This window comes from Phaethon lepturus, unplaced genomic scaffold (genome assembly GCF_000687285.1).
Source record: "Phaethon lepturus isolate BGI_N335 unplaced genomic scaffold, ASM68728v1 scaffold15398, whole genome shotgun sequence".
NCBI classification, from domain to species: domain Eukaryota; kingdom Metazoa; phylum Chordata; class Aves; order Phaethontiformes; family Phaethontidae; genus Phaethon; species Phaethon lepturus.
This window is the reverse complement of record NW_010558444.1, coordinates 1-16,598: the sequence shown is the minus strand read 5'-3', so window position 1 is coordinate 16,598 and position 16,598 is coordinate 1. Positions and strand designations below refer to the sequence as shown.

General features: G+C 43.6%; 1 protein-coding gene across 1 annotated transcript; it reads right to left on the bottom strand.

The window, feature by feature from the left end:
* Nucleotides 1-1,003: 1,003 nt before the first annotated feature.
* Nucleotides 1,004-16,564, bottom strand: LIG3 (ligase III, DNA, ATP-dependent). The gene is made up of 19 exons (XM_010293070.1): nucleotides 16,006-16,564; nucleotides 15,385-15,522; nucleotides 14,237-14,434; nucleotides 13,632-13,783; nucleotides 12,562-12,728; nucleotides 11,822-11,899; nucleotides 11,539-11,707; nucleotides 10,706-10,861; nucleotides 10,099-10,230; nucleotides 9,248-9,327; nucleotides 8,733-8,820; nucleotides 7,682-7,759; nucleotides 7,324-7,447; nucleotides 6,801-6,943; nucleotides 5,477-5,551; nucleotides 4,795-4,941; nucleotides 3,554-3,728; nucleotides 2,540-2,631; nucleotides 1,004-1,694 (listed from the first exon to the last, which is right to left on the bottom strand). Exons 1-19 carry the CDS (start codon nucleotides 16,562-16,564, stop codon nucleotides 1,461-1,463), a joined length of 2,985 nt encoding a protein of 994 aa, XP_010291372.1. The 3' UTR covers nucleotides 1,004-1,460.
* Between the last annotated feature and the right edge of the window lie 34 nt (nucleotides 16,565-16,598).

Here is a 16,598-nt window from a genome sequence, read left to right as displayed (position 1 = left end):
TTCGCCCCCCCCTCCCCCCCAGTGTTTCCCTTGGAAAAATGGATTCTCTACTTATGGATATGGTTGAGTTGTTTTTAAAGGAAAATAAGAATCTGGAGCAAACTGATTAATGATCCAAAGGAATATAATGATCTGAACTAATAAAGTCAATGGAAATATTTATGTGCTTCATGTACACTGTACATAGTTTAAATATTTTAAAAGTTTTAATACTCTACTTGAAATGGCATGTTACCCTCTTAAATCCTCTCGGTACTATGATGGTTAAACTTATTAGTTTTGGTACAGAAGTTTGGTTTATAATTTTATAATAAAGTTGAAATGTGATTTAGTTAACTTTGTTTTCTGAGTCTCTTACCAACAGGCCAGGAGAAAGCAGAAATCCTATAGCTACTTCTGAACTTCAACCAGAAAAGGCTTGGGATACCAGGTGCTTAAGTATCACTGGTGGGTGGGGTGCAAGTACAGAAGAGGTTGAAGGGAAAAAGCTAACTGAAAACACTAACCTTTTAGCAGTACACTCTTAACTAACCTTTTTACAGAGGGGAGAGCATAAGTCATACCCTTGAGACTACGGGAACCAGTGAACTGGTCAACTCACTTTTCCTTTCATAAAGTACACATGCGCTCAGCCCACTCACCCGGAGTTACTCAGCAAATGCATGCTGTCATTTGCAAAATAGTTCGGTTTTAAAATTAACTCCTCTTTCTAGCTCACTTATTTCATTAATATTCAAGTTCTTGCAATAGCTTTGAACAGCTAAGGAGGTCTGTCAACTATCCTAAAAGATCCAGATGGTAGAGTTCCTTTCTCAGTTTTTACTTGTTGAAATACGTAATAGCAGAGCAACGTATTCTTGAAAGCAAACACTCCCGGAGGATGCTTGGATGGTGCTACAGCAGAGCCTGTTTGGTGTCCTGGTTTTAATATGAAACCTACAGCAGTGGTGTGAACTGCTCCCAGATACAGACCTGTGCTGAATGTTAGAAACCAGGAGAAGGACACGTGTCCTTCATGTAAATTGCAGCCATGCAGCAAAATTTTTCTGGCTATACAGCCACTAGTTGCACATATTTGGCGGTCTGTTTTCCTGTCCAGGCAGAGAATAACCTGTGGAAAATAAGTCCTGACAGCAAAGGAGAAACTGCTTCAGTTTTATTTCTTTATCTATAAAAATACCCAAACTTTAAAAACCCCAAGGAGACTAAACCAGCACCTAGAATAAGTGCAGTGGTCTACATTATGGGCAGAAAAATGGATTCAGCAGTGACATTTCTTCAGAGAGTTGTTTTAATTAATTCCATATGGTTGCTATGGATCTTTACCTCTCATGGACTTGGGCAGTTTATTTCTATCCACGTCTCCACAGAGGAATCTCACCATTCCTTCCACCTACCTAGTTCTCAGCAGTTCCTTTCAGGGAATTCTTGTGTCAAGACTGGTCAGCTGCCTCACATGGCTAGCACGGGGCTACCAGTCTCCGTTTCCGGATGCATTCCCAGATCCACTTGGGAGACACACGCTTAGCACCAGGATTCTCATCAATGTCCCCTATGACGTGCGTTGCTGAGGCTGTGTCAAACTCTGGCACAAGATCCCCATCGTATGCTATAAAGTACCGCCGGATTTTGTCAAAATCCTTCACAGAGGGCGACAGATACAGCTTCACACCAGTGAATATGTCCAGCAGCATCTGCACATTGTGAAAGAAAGAGGATGAGAAGCACAGGTTGGTAAAAACACTAAGTAAGTTGGTCTGGAAATTACACTAAATTCTTTGAGGCATGAAGGAGTCCATTCACCGTTACCGAGGTTATCATTCTAATCTCCTGCCTAACAACTGTAAACTGCTCTTTGGACCACCGTTAAATCATACACGAGAGCAACACCCATGCAGTTCCCCTGCAAGCCAGATGTTAACAGCTGAACAGCACTTCCCTAGCTAAGGGGAGTTACTACCCCATCATTCTCCTTCGTGATGCTGCTGATGTGGTCCAGTAAACATGATATTAATGCATTTGTCTTTACAAGCTGATGCTTCTCAGTTAAAGTAGAACGCAACCACCCCGGGAGGGGGCTTGCTGTTTACATCAAAATAGCTACTTCAGGCTTATTAGGAAATTATAGCTCAGCGATTCTTAATCCACTCCTACGATCGGCTGCACAATGGGCTAGAAAGGACAGTTCTCTCCCCTAACAGCTCCCACCTCTTCCATATGCAGCGGTCAGGAGGAGTAGCTGCTCAGCAATCACAAGGCTTGGCAGAGCAGAACATTGGTGGTGAGTGAACGGAGTACTGGCCTTTAGCATGACAGACCCGGTTATGTCAGTTCTGCAGACAGAAGAGCTGCAGCCACCCGCTTCCTTTACAAGGGGGCTTAGTCGCTGCTATTTCTGCCTTTACATTTCATTTTAGTTTAGGCTGCTGCTATAGGAAGATTTCAAAGACTTTCCAGATGGAAGGCAAAAGTGAAGAGACAAGTGAAACTGCCTCAGCTTCCCCCCACCCCCAAGTGATTACTGTCGAGCTCTCCATACCTTTTTTCCATTGTCATCCATCTCAGATGCTTTTCTCTTCTCCCCTCGTTTCTCCTCTGATTTTTGAGGGGATCCAATGACCGCTTTGCTCTCTAAAAAACAAAAACTTGTCTCATTTGTGCCCTCTCTAGATGCTGGTTGTGTATTAAAGTGGGGGGAGAAGAAGAGCGAAGAGAGTAAAAGGGAAAAGGCTTTTCTGCCCTCTTTCTGGAAAATCCATGAATTAGACTATAACTAGCAAGACACATTTTTCTAATGTAAATGGTATGGGGCATCTTCCTGCCCTCATCTCCAGGACGTTGCTGTTCAACTTCCCTCCTGGCTGTCACCACACTGCCTTTTTGAGACTGCTCAGAAATTTGCTACAAGTTATTCCTTAGTGACAAAGTGCTGGTGAAGCAAACTCATTTCACAGCTTTGCAATTCACTACCTGGAAATCCCCTCCATCCAGGTGCCCTATTTTATGCATGAATTTCATCCAAATAAAATTAAATCCTGGTTCATGGCCAGAAATGTCTAACCAAGGGGCATGCGATCTGCAGGAACGGGAGCAGCAGGTTTGCTGTTCAGACCAGTCTTATACATTCTGCTAAAGACCTTGATTTAGTAAGATTAAAAGGGACTGCGGTCCCAGAGAAATCACTCCAATCTAGTTTTCGTGCTAACCGAGTGTCTGCTAGGCTCAAGATATCTGTTCTAGGCAGCATATAATCTCAGAGAGCTTTTATTGTCTAAATGAATTGCTTAAGCACCAACCTAAGCAGCAGCATCAGTGCTGTTTCTATCTTTGCTCGATCCCAGCAGCCCTCAGAGCTGTAGCTATTCAATCCATGCTATGAATAACACAGGCCAAACCAAGGGTCTAAGCAGCTTTTCCCATTAACTCTGACATGCACGTAAAAGCTTCCATGGGATCTTGGAGCACCTGACAGAAGGCAAAGATCCAAAGCCGGCCTGCGCCAAATGCAGAGAACACACCCGGAGGCTCCTCTCCCTGGAAAGCACCATCTTACCTTCTGGCTTCTGGGCTTTTGCAGGTGACTTGCTTGGGGGAGTTTTAATAGTGCTGTGTGGTGTGGAAGACCTGGAATTTCCCTCATTCTCTCCGCTGCTGCCAGCCGTGGACTCATCTTCCTCCCCAGCAACAACGCTGAAATCAGCCTTCTCTTTGGAGAGTTGGTACAGCTCCTGTCCCACCAGAAACAAAGCACTGCCGTTACCCACGGTGAAGCCGCTGATGCCAGACACGAGCCACAATGCATGTGCTCCTCTGGTTTGTTTCCCCCCTGAAGTGTGTCCTCATATGCTTTTTTTTCCTCCACCTCTTTGTAGCCATTTATTTTCCTGTCAACTTTGTTCAATCTCTCTGCATTCCACCCAGCTGCGTGACATTAAAGGAAGCCATACAGGGAGGTACCAAAAGCCATATTCACATGATCTACTACAGAGCAAGACAGACTAACTCCTCAGAGCCTGGCTCCCTAGCCCAAAAAATGAACAATGCCCACTGCTCACTCAGGGAACAGTCTGTCTGAAGAGGGTATTTTACCTTTCTCTCCCCTACCTGCATAAGGAGCCAGAAAGACTGTTGGGCAGCAGGTGGGCTGAATCACTGCATGCTTCGACAGCGTAACAAGCACTTGCATCTGCTGCCAGTATCCCTGCAGGCAGCCTGAAGACAGCCCGAACGACAATAACTAGACTGAGAACAGAGCTCATCAACAGCTGACTTACTGCTGGGGATGGCAGCAAGCCAACTGGTTTCCTATCAGTGAAGGAGGCATAGAAGCTGTGTGGGGTGGGTGCAGCCCCAGGGGTCCTGGCAGACCGCCGTTTGGCCCCTGTGCCTGGAACTGGGCCAGGCGACCCTTAGTCACTTCCCAGATGCCTCCCTCAATCTTGGTAATTAATGGGAGACCAAATGACCATACAGACTTAAGAGAATAAAGGTCACCTCTTTCAGGAAGGAAATTCCTCAGCATGAAGGCTGTTACAACTAGCTGCCAGCACAGACTTTCCTGAAAGTGCACCACACCTCAAGAGACTCGAGAGGCCCCATGAAAGAGTAAGATTCATGTCAAAATAATCCAGCAAGCAGCCTGAGCCTAGAATAAGTGGAAAATGTAGCATGCCATCATAGGTACCAGTCAGCAGGTATCTTCACTACACACCCTGCTATCGGAATTTGTCTTTTTTAGAGACTCTTGTCAGAACTTGTTCTCGAACACGCTGCAGACGTACTGCGTTCGCTCACCTTAAGCTGCTGGAGGTTGGTGGCCGTCTTCCAGTCTTTGTCATCTCGAATGCGGGTGCAGCGAGGGAAGCGAATGGAGATCCCATCTGCGGTGTGGGCTTCAGCTTTCGAGAATTCAGCCCCTGTGATCTCCCACACTGGGGCTTTCTAAACACAGTATTGAGGAAGTCATGTCACATTCCTCTGTTGTCTCATGAACTAACTAACATGTCTGTGTTCCTCTACTTCTGCAACAACACCCCCATCCCCGCCCCAGCACACAGGCTTCCGTATACACAAACTGACCTTCTGGTCAGTCTAAACAACACCTCTTCTATCAGACATACATGGCACAAACCATACTGATAAATTTCATAAAACAATAGCAGCTTTTGGGTTACAGTTTTGCTTCAACCGTTTTAAGTCAGATTTTTCATATCTCAAACTTAAAATTAAGTTCACTTCTGGAAGGGATTTAATGCACAAGAGTATTTCCCAGAAATGCTACAGGTACGATTCCTTCATGAAGCTATTAGTCTCAAATGCATCTGCAAGATTCAGAGATAAAAACTTGCACTTAATTTCCTGTTCCAAGTATGAAGACTGATCTTGTAACAGAGACAATTTGTACACTTAAATGAAGTAGGGCAGATTGCTGTATCAGGGCTGGAAAACATAGTTAAATGACTATGACAGCACTTACCTTTGGATCGGGGACGATGAAGTCTGGGTAGTAGATTTTGTTAATTTTTAGCCACCTTGGGATTTTACTAGGATCCTATTAATTCAAAGCACAAAACAAAAATGATAGCACTCGTGATTATGTATGAACCTATTCCTACAAAAGAGGTTGCTGAAAGATAACGTAGTAGTAGATTAACATACAGGTATTACATTGCCTTTGCATGATGAAACTTGCTTTTGCACTGCAGTGCAAGGTGCACTGATCTGCCACAGTTTCTCTTACCTGGAGAATCACAAAAATTACCTGTAACAGTTCTCAATTACTGTCATTTGTTATGTAAAACAGTGACATTGTTGCACCAATTGTGATTCATATAAAACTACACATTTTTTTAGATTCTATAATCTTGAGGCAAATGGCCTTTAGGTTGCCAAGTAAATATTAAAATTCAGCACTCTGTTTATATGTCAAGTCTTGAAAAATAAGATTCCTCACGTAATTACATCACTCACAAAAAGTCTAATAGCAGATTATCTAGCCACAATAGTCTGGCTTGAGCCAGCCCCACCTAGTGACTGTCTTCACCAATCGCAACATGCCCCAAAAAAGGGGTATTTGCTCTGCTCTTCCCAATAAAACTTTGTCTCAGGAGAAAACAGATGGTGCCTGGCTTCCCACTCTGTGTCTTTTGTACAGACCTCAGGCAGCGACTCATTTTCAGGAGCTGGTTGCACCTACACCTCACTTGTGTCAGAGCAGTTTATCTGACGATACCTCCAAAGAAGGGCAACGAAGCTGGTGAGGGGGCTGGAGCACAAGTCTTATGAGGAGCGGCTGTGGGAACTGGGGTTGTTCAGTCTGGAGAAGAGGAGGCTGAGGGGAGACCTTACCGCTCTCTACAACTTCCTGAGAGGGGGTTGTGGCGACGACGGCGTTGGTCTCTTCTCCCAACTAACTAGTGATAGGACGAGAGGAAATGGCCTCAAGTTGCACCGGAGGAGGTTTAGATTGGATATTAGGAAAAATTTCTTCACTGAGAGAGTGGTCAAGCATTGGAACAGGCTGCCCAGGGAGGGGGGGGAGTCACCATCACTGGAAGTGTTCAAAAAACATGTGGACGTGGCACACGATGGCGTTGGCTAACGGTTGGACTTGATGATCTTGAAGGTCCCTTCCAACCTTCGTGATTCTGTGATGTAACTCTAACTGAGCCCCTATTCATTCCCAGCAGAGTACTTCAGTTCTGCATTTAGCCAGCACCTCAACTGTAGTTTGAAGAGGGCTTTTACCAAGGCCTTGCTGAGCATTCCTTTGATCGCCTCCACGCCAGAGCCCCTCTCACCTTGCTGATCTTCACCATATCCAGCTCTGTTTGCAGACGTGCCAAGGTGGCATCATCATGGCCACCGGAACACTTGGTCACGGTGCACCATTTCTCACTCTTGGGATCATAGCAGCCCATGAGGAAGATGGACATCATCCCACCTGCAGGAGGGGAGAACAGGGTGGTTCACATCTTCTACAGGACAAGCCACAGCTTTTCAGAAAGCAAAGTAATGAACCAAACCCCTTTTCTGTCTTTGGGAGTCAACGGGCCTTGGGCTTGTGATGGCTTCACAGCATCAACTCCCATACACAAAGCTGAGCAGAGAGCCTCTGCACTGTGTAAGGGCCCAGCCCAAAGACCTAAGGCTTTGCTGTGCCAGTGAACCCACAGTAAAATCGCAGCCTGGCATGTGCTGGTCACTGCCTGCTACAGCCAGTCTCATTCTGCTATGAGACCAAATGCTACAGGAGGCCTGGAATGGGAAAAAGCTTGAGAGTTTTCTGTACTGACAGATCTCTGACTTAAGCCAGAGACTTACCTTTACTGCCTTGTCCGTAGAAAGCTCCTAGCACTACCAGGTCTGCTGTGTCAGCCATCGCACCCTCATTTAAGTAGTCCTTTTTCACTTTCAGCCAGTGTCGTTTTCCTGGTTCATAATTACCCTGTGCAAAACAAGGCAAGAACCTCAAATAGCCCTTGCTTTTATCCAGCTTAGTGGTACAAGAGCACAGCAGTGCTCAGATATATAAAGAGCAACTGGGATTCAATGTCAGCATCGACAAGAACCCAGTGATGTTTCAAGGATGCTCAACCTTGGTTGCTTCATCCACTGACCTCTGTCCGTGGTTACTCCCCGATTCCCAGCATAGACCAGTAAAAAGTAAATATGAACCTGCCTTTGTATCTTTCAACACCAGTCCTTCCAGTCCCTCACGGATGACTCGGGTGATCATATCTGCCAGATCTGAAGCTTTCTGAAAAGGAAAGGAATTGTGGTAAGCTCAAGACTATCAAAAGCTGTGGTTTTCAGGCTTTCTATTTGGAGCAGTGGTGCACTACAACCAAAGCAACTGCAGAGGGATGAGTGGGTAATTTCATAAAGTAGTTTTCCAAGGAAAGTCCCATGCGTGTTCTCTTTGCTGCATGTTCAGCGACTAAGCTGGGAATATGTCCCAAGAAGAGAAGGGTTGGTTAGTTAAAAAATGTACTCCTCAGAGATGAGGTAGCTACACTGTTTGTGTCCTGAGCATGTCCCATATGTGCAAGATCAGATTTTCTCAGCCAGCAGTGCTTATTTCTCTATCCAACTGCCTTGGGACCTATGCTTTTTTCTTCCTCCCCAAATGCTTTCTCTGCCCAAAATGTCCCACATTCTCCACCAAAACCAAGATGCTACAGACATCAGTAGCAGTGAGGAAAAATAATGGGACATGGGGCTTATGCATAACCATCAAAGGACAAATTGAGCATGCTGCTGTCTAAATGCAGTTTTGGGCACTCGGGATGTATCTGTGCTACAAAACGCAAGGCTGTGTGGCACTTGAAGTTGCCGGTTTGGGTACTGAAAGCAGTCTAGCTCCCTTCAATCATACTTCAGTCTTCTCTAGATGGCTCAGCAGTGCACAGTACAGACTAAGTTATAATAGGCTTTAGCTCCTCCTAACAATGTCAAAGTTACAATGCCTGTAAAATCGTTAAGACGACAAAAAAAAGAGGTGTGCAACTTAAGACTATACTGAAGTGGTTGTAGCCGAGACAAGACGGGAGCACAGGCATGGCCTTCTTGAACAACACTAGCTCAAGAAGTCTTGCACACAGACCACTTTGACGGGCAGGGAATTGCTGGATTTGCAGCCTTAATCATAAAAAAGGCCATGTGGTAAAGGAGCAGTGTCCAGAGGGCAATCTGTGAGACTGCCACGCACGCTATTTTAACACTGAACTCACTGTGACATGCTTCATCTCAGAGAAGAGGATCCGGTTTGGGATTTCAACCATGTTATCGTGGAGAAACTTACGACGTTCACACAGAGGCCTAACAAGTAAGGAATGTCAACATGAAGTACCAGTCACATGAAGATTGAGAAAAGCTACTTAAATAATTTAATTATTTATTCTACAGAGTTCCAGAAAGGACAATCAATTCTTACATTGCTCCAGGAAGTCATAAAATAGGAGTTTTGTGTTAAGAGTGTGTGTAGTTTCAGCGAATATAATATATGAATTTCAGTTCAGCTAAAATGCAGTTAATCCTGATATTTTGGAACTGCAGAGCAAGATGGAGCTCTGTAGTGATGCTCCATAGCACAGCAAGGATTCTCCTGTGCTGTCTTGATTTTGGAGGGGTAAATGGCCAGTCTTAACAGCCAACGTGAACGTACACTACTGCAGCGGTAGTGTATTCCAGCAAGTTCATGCTGGGAAACGCATCAGGCTACTCTCACACTATGCTAGACACATACCTGTCCATCAGGCTGATGTTGTTGAAATAGATGCAGTCAAACACAAACAAGCAAACATTGGCATCTTGGAAAGCAGCTTTCTGAAAGACAAGTAAAAAGAAATCTGCTGTCGCAACAAGCAGCAATATGGAATTTTAGAAAAATAACAGGAACAAAAGGATGTATTTTTATCTCCATAATCTGTTATAATAAGCTCAGGCCTCTTCCAAAAGACAGAATTATTCTGAGAATTACCATTAGACTGAATGTGTCAAAGCACAAACTACAAAAATAAAACATGCTGATTTCCTAGTGACAGGGAAATAACACCACAAATATTAGTGACTTTGGCAATGTAACATCCATCACTACTGCTGCAACAAAGAACCAAAAAGCATTCTAGAGACTGCAGATTAATGACTACTTTAACTTAAAGCACTTACAATTCAATTTTCATTTTACTGTCCTCTTCCTCACCGCCATTTAGTCTAGACATAAGCACTACATAATATTCACATGGACTAAATACTCTCTTCATCATTCTGGCCTTCCAATCTGCCATACATTGCTACCAGCAACGATAAGCAATGACAGAATTGCAAGATTTTCCAAGGGTTTTTTAATATGTATCTTGAACTGAAGGTTTCTTACTGTCCTGCTAATGATTGGGTTAGTATCAACTCTATTGTGTTCGAGCAGTACCTTTTCATTAATATCAGCATTCTCAGGGATCTTAATTTTTCCCCAGATGCTCTAGTAAGCACCAGATCTCCTAAATTACCCTGTGGTAACAGATCGCATGCTAATGCATTTAAATCAGCAGAATAACAGCCTCCAACCACGACAAAGGATTTTTTTTTTTTTTTTTTTACCTTGTGCACACCAAGAGTCCCAAAAGGAAGCGGCTTGCCAGTTTTGTTATCAATCAGAAGAACTTCTGAATCCAGGATCATACTTTGCCCACCAGGGAACGCCTGGGGGATGTAGTCCTTAAAATGGGCTACCTTGGGAAAAAAGAAAAGAAAAATATATATGTCTACTGGCTGAAGAGATGGACTCACTCCAATCCAGATGTTTTCTCCACAAGTATGTCTGAGGCACGTGTAGGCACATCTGCATTAGCTTTATTGTCTACTGCTGTATGGACAGCACAGACTACAAACAGAAAAATGAGTCTTGAACAAATATAACCAAGTCACCCAACTGCCATCAAGCCTCCTCAAACGCAGTGCATAAATGCAGGCACCTAAGGCAGACAAGTTAACTGTAGTTTCAAGCTCCTGATGCCCACCAGAACTAATTGGTTACAATTCTGTTATTGCTTTTCCAGATCCCAGGTATCTACAAAAATTAGACAAAAAAAGTCTGCAACAGACGGTATCCTCCCTGCCTATAGCAACCGCTGTGAAATTCAGTCATGTTTACAGGGGAGGAAGGTAAATGCTGGCACAACAGAAGAGAGACTTTATAGGTGCTTACTTTGTGAGGGAGGACAGGTTTGAGGCTTCTGCTGAAGTAGCTGAAATGATCTCCATTTTTATGGACCTGCACCCGCTCACCATCATATTTGATCTCTGCATACATGCCATTTGGGCACTTCTTCATGGCGTACTCAATTGACTTGCAGGCTTCAGCCTTAGAAAGGTGGAGAGAGAAGTTCCAAACAAACTCAGTTGACATACTGAAAAATAAAGCTACTTTTACCTAATTTCATGAATGGACTACCAATTCCTTGGTAGATTTTTCTGTCCAGGGTCTCTCATATCCACTCCAAGTCTTCTTTTTCTTAAGTAATCATTTACTTTCAATCATCTGCATATGCCCAGATAATTATAGCTTGTCAGTGTTTATCTCTTCCAAATACTTAGACGATGTACGTACTGTGCCTCTTGCAGGAGTGTGCTTAGCTCAGAAGTAAATATTTAACTCTGATTTGTTCAAACAAAAAAACAAACTTATTTGAATCTCTAATCCAATGAAAAGCATATGCTGTTTCCAGACAAAGGATCAACTTCTGGAATGACAGCAAGCAAGCAAGCAAACAAAAAAGAAAGTCACTTCTGGACAGAAAGCAAATCAAGATTTTAGCTTCTGTAGTGTCACTAAAGCTGCAAGTACACAGTACATTGAATACTTGCCTCTTGGTAGAAAACACTTTATAAAAATTGGCACTGCATACTCTATTAGCTCATACAACATGCAATCACTTATCCGTCTACTGATTCTTAAAGGTAGAGGGTCTCTGACAGTCCATATGAGGCCTCCATCTCTTGCTCAGCTGAAGGTTACCATTGCAGGGAAGCCAACGTTACCAGCATGGGCTGAACTGGGGTCATCAGAGAGGCCTGCACACTGAGGGTTCGCTTCAGACCTGGCACCTTCTCAGCCTCCTGCTGGTTCTTCAGGACTCGCTCCACCACATCCTGGAGGTTGCGTGATGCTTTGAACGCCTCGTACGCATTGGGATCCAAAGCATCCAACCTTTAACAAATTGAGGAGAGGAGGGAAACATGATCGACCTCAGGTCTGCTGCTCCTGCCTTATGAGGCTAACGCCCGCCTCTGGTTTTATCTCACAACGGAAGGTAAGACTTACACATGCTTTGCTCCAGCGTTCATTTTCAAGTCGTGCTTAATTAGCCTGATGATGCATTTCAGGTCATTGCCTGTACACCTGAAGTGTGAGAGAAGATTCAGATATGGTAGGCGTTTAACTGAACTACATTCCAGCTGAAAAAAAAAAGGAAACTGATCCAGGCCTCTATAAGAAAAGGTATTCCCCTTCTGTAGGGTTTAAACTTGAATGAGGACATGTTACTAGTGACATCACAGAGGCAACAAGAGAATATCCAAAAGGCTTTTTAGCATCTTCATGTTTCAATATCAATATTAATTCTGCCTCAGTGTGACGCACCTTCCAAAATTCACTTAATTAATGCATCAAGAGTAAGTGATAGTAACATCCTCAGCCTCAGATCAACACAAACTGAGCCAGACCAAGAACCTTCAACACGTCTAAATGGCCTGAAGGCTTTTCCCAACATACCCAAGAACAGCAACTTAATTATCAGCTAAGTACCATTAAGGTAGTTCTGCAAGCCACTCGAACAGTGTCTTGACAGACAAGGATGAAATTCTCTGGCATGAACAGGAGCCATACAGGTTCTCCATTGCTGGTCAGCAGTCGAGGTGTCTTAAACCACTAAGAGTGTCTTACAGATGGTAAGTTCAGGCTCTGTGGCTCATGATTAGCTTTTTATCTATTCCAGCTTGCAATATGCAGAAAACCACTCCTAGTTTTAGAGTAAACCTTCAGAAGCCAATTACTTTCCTTACCTGCGAGTGATATGTTGCAGCACACTTTGCTGGTCATCTTCCTTAGTAAGCTTTGATAGCTGGATTAGGAATTCATCTACCTCTTGGATGGTCAGGAGACTTTTGGCTGCTGGAGGGCAAGACTTGCTCTGTTCAAAGAAGAGGCGTACAGTCTCGGAAACATCTCCCTGTCTCCAAAAACAAAGTAAGGGTGTGGGTCAGAGCTATGGCTAGAAAATAGGCAAGATGCCACTGGAGATTCAACATAGTTACAGTAAGTAGGAGAGAGCACAGGAATGATGCTGGGATTACATGATGAAATTGGAACCAGACATTAGAAAAAAAAGCTGCCACGACACAAAATAAATCTTTTCAGCTGTTTCATTTGCAAAGAAAGGTATGTAAGAGTACCAGTATCATCTCATTGCTCTATTTCTCACTGCTGCAGCATCACAGACCCTTTATTTTCTCAGGAGGAATCCACTTGTAAATCCAAGGATCTCAGTCTAGTGATGTCACTAGAAGGCAGTATATACCAAGGCAACAAACAGAGGTGAAAGAATTAGCTTCATTATCTAATTAACCCATTTTCTCCATCTTGCAAAGCATCAGAAGTGTGCATGGTCAATTACCGACTCCTATGCACAGGAATTAAATGCACACCTGAACACTTGCAGTCGTGCAAGTGTACCTTAATTGTATGAACCAACTTAAGCTCACAGTAACAGATCTGTTAATTGAATCAGTTTTTGATATATGATGTTACAAAAAAGTAATATAAATCAGTTACATAGGAATACGCTAGACAAAGCGGTTTAGACAAAGCTGATGCAGCCCGACTTGTCTAGATATTTTAGTCTTGCTTTCTAAAGTTTTGCAGGTGAATTCATGTCTTGCTTTCTGTTCAAACATTATTTTCTAACAGTTCTAGATGGCAGAAAGTGCTATGAAAACTGCTAAAGCAGGAAAAAAAAAAAAAAGATTCTCCAGCCAAGGTAACAAGCTTTCAAATAGGATTAAAAGAAAATCATAGAATTTCCATATGAAGGGACCAAACAGCAGAAATTAAGAGAACTGCTCTCTGTACTCACCTGTTCCAGGTCCCGGACCATTTCTTCTTGACTGCAGTTAAAAATCCTACTAAACAGCTTTACAATCTGCTTATCGTTCAAGTTGTAAACAATTTTAATGACGCCTGGTAACAGCAGCTTAATGGTCAGGTATACGTCGCCATGAAAACCATCTGGAAAAAAACCCCACAGACCATTACAAACTGTCACAATTTATTTTCACATACAGGGTCTGGTTGTTTGTGCTCATTAGCATGACCGTGGGCAAAAAAACCCACACAGCTGGGGCTCCTTCTTTCCACCACACTGTTCTGCTTCACAAGAAACGGGATTTCTTACAGGAAACACCCACAATTGTCCTCCAAATCGGACCTCAGCACTAAGTTTGGTGGCACTTACAAACATTCCCCACCATCCTAGCCCAAGACATTCTGAATTTGTTATATATTCTGAATTTGTTACTCAGATAAACGGTTCACTTTTCAAACATATATCCATAGTTCAGAAATCATGACGGTACACAGCTTGGACTACACAGCAATCAAGTTTTATTTCACCCTTGCTTTTGAAATAATACTTTGAGGTTAATTTTGAGAGGGCTTTCATATACTGAGCATGAATCATACCTCCTCCAGATCCCTTCTTCAGAAAATCCTGGATGATCTGCGTTTTCACGTTATAGCTAGGCTTTTCAGCTACCATGGCACAGAGCTTCCTGAACTCTCGCAGCAAGCAGTCTTTGTGCTTCAGATCACATTTTTTTGCAGATAGGCTAGACTTATGGGAAGAGTTTGCGGAGACATCTTCCGAGTTCTTTGGCTTGGCTGCATCAAAGACATAAGAAGTTGCTTTTCTAACAAGGACAATATGGTGCAAACTTTGAAGTTGAGGCCACCTCTGCTTGGCAACCTGAAAAGGACAATCCTGGTATGCTGGCAAAGCTTCAGAACCGAATAATGATGCGTGGCTACACCAAAATTTGTGACTTTAAATTTTAATTACCATTAAAAAAACCCCAAACTATTTTTTCATTCATCCTGCTCTTCACAGTACACCAGAATTTTCTGGAAGTTAATTCTGCCAGACAAATATGGTTAAACCTTGGTGAAAAGGAATTACTGCTGCCAGGTGCTTCTGTTTTTTCTACTTCATAGGCCTTTGCCCTTCACAGCAACATGTTTTCCAAAGATAATTTCTCAAATAGGGGAAAAACATCCCCATCCCCTCTTCTCTCATAATACTAACACCCCTAACTCATCTCCTTGGCTGTGTATGTGGCAACACGTGCTCTGGGTGGTTCAAAGCTACACGTCCGTGTTAGGTCATGGGCACTGACTGCCCTGCTGGCAGCTGCTTCTCAGGACAAGCTGCTGAGGAACAACCATTCTCCCTTCCGTGAACACTGCAACTGGAAATCCCTCGCAAACACTTTTTTACAGATTTTGAGCTCCATGTGGGGTATCGTTACTGTATACTTTCACAGTTTGATTTAAATTGGCCACTGGACTAACACAGTAGTCAAACAGCCTGACAATGTCAGCCTTATTGCACAAACTTTGTTTCTTTGGGAATACCAGAAACTCAAACATCAGTTCTTTCAAGACTGACAGCCTAAGAAAGCACTAACTTTTTTGGTACACCAAATTTTTAAAAAGTAATTAAAACTAAACCACCTTCCATAGATAAAACACTACTGATCTGAGCCAAGTTAAAACACCTCTGATGCTGATATGAGAAGAGAAGGATTTCCCAGAATCAGTTTCTTAAGTCCTACCTGTGAAGCCAGAGAACTTCTTTGGTGATGGAGTGATGAGAGCCAATGGATCTTTTGTGGTTATTTGTCCTGTGGCAGTAAGCTTAGCTTGGACGATCACTTTTTTCTTCGGTGTACTTGCAGCCTTGGAATTAGCTTCTGTAAAACAGTAAGGTTCAAACCAGCAGCCAGAAATAATCTCATACATCCCTCAACATATTATCTAAGATATACTGCAACAAACAAGTCTTAAAAGACCTGGGGATGGAGGAAAAAAAATTGAAGGAACATTTTTTCAGATAGCAAAGGACTAAGTAATTTACTAAAGATCATGAAGAAAAGCTGAAAATGGAAAATAACTGATGCTTCTTCCTGGGATTTATCTGCCTGTGCACATGAATTAAACCACCTAGACCCTCTCCATAGTCAGCTGTGACAAAGTAAGTGCTATTGTAGAAGTGACTACTACTTCCCTTTCCTATAGAGCCAAGACACAGATTTGAACAGCGCTACCCACTTTGTCACTACGTCAATACATCCGTAAGAATCTTGTGGTAAACGCAGGGCTGTGTGGCAATCAGTGGCATATCTTGAAAAATGAATAAAGTAGAAAAGCGACACTCGTGCTGCCTTGTGTCTCACCTGAGATGTGCTTGTTGATTAATTCTTTCTCCCCATCTTGTAGCTCTTCCCACCCTTCCAAGTCTGTGATGTCTTCGATTTTCTTGGTGGTGGCCCGAGCCTTCTCTAGTTTCTCAAACATGCACTTCACATGGTACCACTCCTTCATGTCCCCACCAGACTCCGTAAAAGGGTTGGGCACAATCTTTCCAATGCGCACCATTCCTTTCACGATCTTCTCCTTGCACTTCTTGCAGCCTGCCGTGCCACGCTTGGCATAGTCCACACAGTACCTCTGCTCTGCCATGTCCTCTGCAGCTGTGCAGGCTTGGCGGAGCCAAGTGTGCAAAAGCAGGGAGAAATGGAAAGCCCCAGCACCACCACCCCGATTTCTGCCTGTGGACCAGAGAGATACGCCCCTTAACAGCAGCTGGTACCAGTACTTGGGGCTGGCCCCGGGGAGACCAACACAGCAAAGGTAGGGTCTTGGCAAGGAGACCTGTGTATGGGGGGAGAAAAGTCCTGTGCCCCTGCCGAGTGCCCGGGCAGCCTGTGATAGAGTCCTGCCGCCTGCGGGCATCCAGCCTACTCCAGTGTGTGCTGCAGGCGAGAGA

Bases quoted from the DNA above. Each gene is read 5' to 3' on its own strand.
- LIG3 (XM_010293070.1), bottom strand. From the start codon at position 16,564: ATGCCCGCAGGCGGCAGGACTCTATCACAGGCTGCCCGGGCACTCGGC. The intron at 7,760-8,732 runs GTGAGTTCAGTG...TTTCCTTTTCAG, and splicing joins CTGAGATGAAGCATGTCACA to AAAGCTTCAGATCTGGCAGA. The intron at 2,632-3,553 runs GTAAGATGGTGC...TTTGTTTTTTAG, and splicing joins AAAAGCCCAGAAGCCAGAAG to AGAGCAAAGCGGTCATTGGA.